This window comes from Pistacia vera, unplaced genomic scaffold (genome assembly GCF_008641045.1).
Source record: "Pistacia vera cultivar Batoury unplaced genomic scaffold, PisVer_v2 Contig223, whole genome shotgun sequence".
Lineage (NCBI taxonomy): Eukaryota > Viridiplantae > Streptophyta > Magnoliopsida > Sapindales > Anacardiaceae > Pistacia > Pistacia vera.
In genome coordinates this window covers 3828438-3835539 of record NW_022196028.1, presented here as the reverse complement: position 1 = coordinate 3835539, position 7102 = coordinate 3828438, and the positions used below count along the sequence as shown (strand labels likewise).

Below are 7102 nucleotides of genomic sequence, written 5' to 3'. Positions count from 1 at the left end.
ATCTTTGATCGCTTAAGCGATCACTTCCGACTTATCTGCCCAAATGAAGAATCGCTTAAGCGATCCATTGTATCTCTTAAGCGATTCTTCTTTTTCAAACTTGGTCGCTTAAGCCAGTTAAGATCTCTTAGGCGATCATTTGGGGAAAAATGTGGGTCGCTTAAGAGATATATGTGGTCGCTCATATATCGCTTAATCGATCTTGAGAAAAAGAGAAGAATCCTACATTTCTCCTGAATTATGTAATGATCTGTCTTTATAAAGGTAATTTTGAAATAACTGTGATTGTGATACATTCCGAGGCAGAATCATTTCCCTCCCAAATCCGAAAAGAATAAGCAGCAAAATGAAGTCATTTATATCAATCTAATCCATCACAAATCAAAATGTAAGAGGCATCAATGAATTGAAAGTTTAAACTTAAAATCATTCATAATAGTACCAAAACAGAATAAATCCTCAGCCACTTTGAGAAGCTTTCAAGTTCGGTATAATCACAGTCAGAGATCATTGATTGGTACCATGCCTTGCCAGCAGCCTTGCTTGCAGATGCCGCCACTTTAAGAAGCTTTCAAATTCGGTTTAATAACTGTCTGAGATCATTGTTTGGTACCATGTCTTGCCAGCAGCCTTGATTGCAGAAGATGCCTCCTCCTAGCCACCAACCTTGATTGCAGAAGATGCCTCCTCCTGGACACCAACCTTGATTGCAGATGCCGCCTCCTGGCCACTAGCCTTGATTGCAGATGCCTTGCGGGCAGCCTACTCTGACAGGCCAAGCCAGTTTCAAAAGTTCCCTCTCATTGTTTGCCAGCAACCTGGAAAATTTTCTCTCGTCACGAACCCAAGTTATGGAGTGCAAGATTGAGAAGTTCACTGAGTCCGTATATTTCGGTAAAGCTCTGTATAACCCTAAACCTACAACATCAGCACCACAACCCAAGTATAAACATGAACATCACATAAACTACAAAATTCAAAGTCCAAGTTCCAAACCTTTTGATTGGGTTATGGTAACTCAAAACGGATCCATTTCCCCATGGAAGCACTCAACAGCCTAGCGCTCCCGAAAAATGGTCATTGTTTCATCATTCAATCCGTCCATCGGGGTGTTGGTCATGTCGAACTGAATAAATTTCAGGGCATATGCCTCACAATCAGCACTGCAATAGGAATAGCACATTAGCATTAGAATCAACTTATTTCACAATTGTATTATGTAAGTTAGTTTTATACAAAATTTACCTTGATTCATTTGTTAGGACAGGAACGCGCTTGAGTGGCCACTTTCCCGTCAATGCTTCATCACTGAGGTGGTCAAACATCCCGCTGTCGCGTAACAGTCGCGTAACAGCCGCGAGAACAACACGGACAATGTCTCCAACTAGGCCTCCAACTGTCTGTCTCGACAAATTGTTGGGTTGTAGTCAAGGATCTTCAGCAACCTCTCCTCTAAGAGCGCCACAACTGCTATCTAGTACATTTCCTTGACCAGGATGATGCAGTAGACGCTCTTAACCTTTGCCCAACTGTGGCCATATTTAGGCTTATCCCCCATTATATACTGCATCATCCTGTCATCAAACCTAAAATCATTAGGGACGCAGTCCAAGTCTTCTATGCTCGATCATTTTCATTTGGCTCCTTTTGCTACAGATGCACCAATGGTCTTTTTCAATAAATTGCGATATGTCGATACCAGCGTTTGGCCAAAGGCCATATCGGTGATGGCACAATCGGGATACAGTAGATCACCATTGCTGGTTTGTCGCAGCCTCATCAGTGCCAATACCTCATCGATGAGCTGCATCAAATAAAAACAACATGATAAGTATACAATACCTCATGGAAAAGATAAGCAAAAATAAGGAAAATTAAGCGAAAATAATTGACCGAGTCGTGAAGCCACCTGCCCATCGTCAAAATCTCTCCAAACCATTCCCGAGAATAATCCCTGGTCTTAGGCTTTACAAGGGCATCACTTCCGGATTCATTGTAATAGACATAGAAGGGTTTTTTCTTTTCCTCCTCTATTGGCCTATACAAATCAACAGTGGACTCCATTTTTGCTTGCCCGCTTCCTCCCCCTTCCTCCATTTCTACATCCCCGCTTCCTTCGCCTCCCGCCTCAACCTCCTCCATTATAACTACCCTACTGCCTCCAGCAACCCCCTTAACCTCCTCATTTTTGGCTTCTTCCTCACTTTGTTTCTTTGTTTTCCTCTTAATTCCACGTGTTAGTACGGTGTAAGGCGATTTCACAAACCTGCTCTTTCGGCTCTCTCTTCTCAGCCCAGGTTGCACTTCAACCGCCTTTAATACTCCACCAACTTCCTCCTCCACCCTAACAACTTTTTCTCCCACCTTATCCACTTTCTCTTCCACCCTTTTCAACTGCTCTTTCATCCTATCAAACCTGCCATAAACAGCTGTTGTAAAACTATCAAACAAACTGTTAATGAGGTCAACCACCTCACTCTCCCGACCCGCACACCTCGGCAAAGCGGTACTTGTTGTACCCGTTTGTTGAGGCATACGAACCTGTTCCTCCCTCCCCTCCTCCTCCCTCCCGCCGATTCCTGTTTCATCCTCCTCGGCGTCAACCACATTCTCAAGCAGTAGCCCTGCAACTGCCCTCACATGTGTGACCCCTTGTAGCTCCCGCATCAGGCGGTCTATCCCTTCATCCATTTCATCCTCCAATGCTCGGAAAGATGTGACATAGTCCTGTTGCGCTTCACCCCCAGTAGCGGTGAGGAAGGGACGGACAACCCCCTGTAATAAGAAACAAAATCAATTAGATTTAAGCGACATTTTAAAGCAAATGCATATTCAAAAGCTTAATCCTTTAATCTTACCCAAGCTGATTGAATTTCAATCTCTATTTGCTCATAATCCCAATGGGTACACTTCTGGTCCTACCACCGCAACATCCTAGGAAATATCTGTTGCACAACCGAAGAAGACCTAATCCTCCCACCTACCTTAGCCAGGACAGGGATGGCCTCATACATCCAAGCCAACATTGTAAAAAAACAGTCCATATCATAATTCAAACACATATATTAAAAAAAATATAACAAAAAGCTATTAATATTTACCTGCATTGCCCACGGAAAGCCAAACAAATTGTACGTGGCCATTCTACCCTTCTTCATCCATTGGGAGTGCTTTGACACCAACTCTTTTGCTTGCAGGGACTCCATGGTTTGCTTAAATGATAGTTGTCCCCACGGATAAGCATTAAAGAAATTCTAGTTGCTTACAAACATCACCCAATCAATATCAATGGCTTTTGTTGAGTCACCAGCCATTAGGATTGAATGTAAGAACAAAACCAAGCACAGTTTGAATGTCTCCGAATCGTTAAACTCATCATTTATTAACCTTTCCTCTAACTCCTGTGCCTTAATAGACGTGTTCCCCGCCAAAACCTTGTTAGCCAATCTTTTGGCTGCCGGACTGTCCTTCATTCCTTTTGCCTCAACCTCACCTGGCAATTCCCCACATCTTAAGCCAGTCACCAACGCATATTCTATCATCCCGAAACGTAGTGGCTTTCCATCCACCACGAACCACATTTCATAATTTTTTTTGCTTTTTATTAAGTGCAGCAGCATATAATGCACTCCCGACCCCCAGAATGTCTTTTTCCATTTTCTGTCCATATCCCAAAATTGATTGAAACAAGTCTCTTTGAATCTCCTTTCACCATTCCTCAGTGTCCGTAAAATCCCCATTATTCTCGTTAAAACATCCCAACTTGACCTTACTGTCACCCGCACAGGGAAGTACGATACCGTATCACTTACACACTCCAACCCGTACTCTCTAAAGTTTATGCTTCGGAAAATCTGCATAATCGATATAAACAGAATATCACCAAAAAAATTTAACCAAATCAAATATAAACAAAATACACTCCGGAAGAATCGCTTAAGCGATGGGCAGATGATTCTGCCTCGATCTTAGATCGCGTATTGCTTAAGCGATTCATCGCTTTTACTGCTAAGCGATCTATAATCGCTTAAGCGACCCACAGTAAAAGGGATGAATCACTTTTACTCTGGGTCGCTTATACAGATCGCTTAAGAGATCTTCTACGAGGCAGAATCATCTGCCAGTCTAAGATCGCTTAAGCAATACTTTGTATCGTTTAAGCGATTCAACTCTTTTACTCTTAAGCGATTACAGATAGCTTAAGAGATCTTCTACGAGGCAGAATCAACATCTGCCAGATCTAAGATCGCTTAAGCGATCATTTATATTGCTTAAGCGATTCATTGCTTTTACTCTTAAGCGATCCTAAATTGCTTAAGCGACTAAGAGTAAAAGCCATCAATCTCTTAAGCGATACAAAGGATCACTTAAGCAATCTTAGTTCTTATCAGATGTTCAGTATGCTTTGGACATTATCGCTTAAGCGATCTTACATCGCTTAAGCGACAGTACCGATACCTTTTCTTCGGCGGCCTCCTCCTTCTCGTCTGAACTTTCGCGGGACTCCTCTTCCTCGCCTGAATTTTGGCCGGCCTCCTCTTCCTCGCCAAAACCGTTTTGCTCCTGTTCTCTCTCTTGTTGTGCCACCGTCATCTCCGCTGCTGGAACACTTTCACTGATCGAAACATCCACCAGAGCAGCCATTAAACTGCTTGCGTCGCCGGACTCTACGATTCGAAGAGGCGTTAGGTTTTCTTCGTCATTGTGAATGTCAGCCATTGTTTTAAGAAAGGAAGAAGCTTTAGGATTGAATTCGGGTTTGAAAATTTGTAGGATTGTGGACTGTTATCGCCGGAAATTACGCAGAATGCGTTTACGGTTGAAAATTTGCATGAATGAGAAACTGTTATCGCCGAAAATTGCGCAGAATGCGTTTACGGTTTGAAGAATCGATTTTTGCCTAAATCGGTTTCGATTCAACGATTTGAATGGGTGAGGCTCTTTTTCAAATTTCAAATTTTAAAAACTTTCATTAATTATTATGCCACGTCATCTTCTCTAAATTAAACGTTTTAATCTTTTCATTTTAACCCCATTTACGTGTTTAATTAATCCTAACTATTCCACGTCATCTTCTCTAAATTAAAAAAAATAAAAAAACAGTTTCAAGGCCATTTTGTTAAATGCAAACTTGGGATGGCCTGGGAGTTAAATTTCCTCCATTGTTATCGGGTTTCATCGCAATTGATAGTGGAGTTCATATCATCTCTAAAAAAGCTTCATTGCCCTTTATATCATCATCATTAACCTTTCCCAAGCCACCCAAAACGCCATCAACTAATTTCTCCACACCCTTTTCTCATAACCCAGAACACAGAACTTTCAATTAGCTGATTTTGACAAATTGATACAACAAGAAAGAAAAAATTAAAAGGAACAATTAAATTAAATTAAAAAAAAAAAAAATGAAAACGACTTACTTCCCAATATGTAACGCCTTCGCGGTACCACTGAGTCTTCTTGTGGGGCTCGCCTTCTTGGCCAATTTGTTCTCTCCACATTTCTTCTGTGTTCTTGAACTGTTTGCCATCTGAATCTAACCCGCTTAGCTCCATCGCCACGCTCCTCTCTCTCCCTTTCACTCTCACTCTCTTGCCAAATATCAACAATGCGACTTTGAATTGCCACCAAACTCACCCCTTCCAACATAGCAGTCACAGCAAAACCCCCCAGCTCCATGCCATAAACCCCTCCCCCTCCAAGTTAACAACCACAACAAGTCCCCTCACCTCTATCATCCACAATCAAAACCCCCCACCTCCATCAAAGTCACAATCAAAACTCTTCGCCTCCACCATCTTCGTTACAATCTTTCAATTATCAACTCACAATAACAAAAAATAGAAACCCATGAAATTAACATTATTAAAATTCCAATTACCGAAATGGAATTCTAATCCGCTGAGAAATTAACGAAATTGGGTGAAAACAAAATCTAATCCACTAAGAAATGAACGAAATTGGTTGTGCAGAGAAATGAACGAAATTGGGCGATTGGAAAAGATGAGGGAGAAGCCAACTTAACAACCGCAGCAAGCCCCCTCACCTCCATCATCCGCAATCAAAACTCCCCGCCTCTATCAAAGTCGCAATCAAAACTCTTCGTCTCCACCATCTTTGCTACAATCTTTCAATTTTCAACTCACAATAACAAAAAACTAGAAACCCATGAAATTAACATAATTAAAATTCCAATTACCGAAATGGAAATCTGATCTACTGAGAAATGAACGAAATTGGACGATTGGAAAAGATGATAGAGAAGCCAACTTAACAACCACAACAAGCCCCCTCACCTCCATCATCCACAATCAAAACTCCCCACGTCCATCAAAGTCGCAATCAAAACTCTACGCCTCCACCATCTTCGTTACAATATTTCAATTATCAAATCACAATAACAAAAAATAGGAACCCATGAAATTAACATAATTAAAATTCTAGTTACCGAAATAGAAATCTAATCCGCTCAGAAATGAACAGAATTTGGCAAAAACTAAATCTGATCCGTTGAGAAATGAACGAAATTGGGCAATTGGAAAAGATGAGGGAGAAGGGTTTTTGGAAGAAAAAAAAAGCCATTGGAGTGAGTAAAAGTTTAAAATAAAAACTTGTGTGACTTTTTTATTTGCCGTGTGACTTAAAAAAAAAAAAAGGGACAATTTGATTGATCTTGTCAGATATGAATGTTAAAACCAATGTTCTGATAATTGGTCGGGAGTCGACTCGGCTAAAGGCCCGGTTCCCGATCTTTACGATTGGACCAGTCTGACCGATGTCAGCATGCTAATCAATTGAACTTTCACAGTTTCACTATCAATTTCTAATTTTTAATTTAATGATTCATAATTTCACATCACAATAAGTCAATAATACAATATTGTAAACCCCACGATATTATTCTGATGCCCTAAGGTATGAAATTTATCTTTTCAAGTAATTTTCTTTTTTGAATGGAATGGTAAAATGGTCAATTTACATGTATTTCGAGATGTGGCCATTATAAAGTGTAAAGGGTGAGGTCATTGAAGAGAAATAAGGGTAGAATGGTCATAAAGTTAATTGATAAGGTTAAATGGCATAAACGGTAACCAAGGGTATA

At 40.8% G+C, this 7102-nt stretch overlaps 1 protein-coding gene across 3 annotated transcripts; it reads right to left on the bottom strand.

Annotated features, from left to right (window-relative positions):
- Positions 1-258: 258 nt before the first annotated feature.
- LOC116130693 lies at positions 259-6628 on the bottom strand. Of its 3 annotated transcripts, none has more exons than XM_031416417.1 (5): positions 5421-6628; positions 1910-2775; positions 1246-1804; positions 997-1163; positions 259-918 (listed from the first exon to the last, which is right to left on the bottom strand). In XM_031416417.1, exons 1-3 carry the CDS (start codon positions 5553-5555, stop codon positions 1780-1782), a joined length of 1026 nt encoding a protein of 341 aa, XP_031272277.1. In that variant the 5' UTR covers positions 5556-6628; the 3' UTR covers positions 259-918; positions 997-1163; positions 1246-1779. The 3 variants fall into 3 exon arrangements, with proteins under 3 accessions (XP_031272277.1, XP_031272278.1, XP_031272279.1); XM_031416418.1 differs by having other exon boundaries at positions 259-912; XM_031416419.1 differs by having other exon boundaries at positions 259-902.
- Positions 6629-7102: the final 474 nt, after the last annotated feature.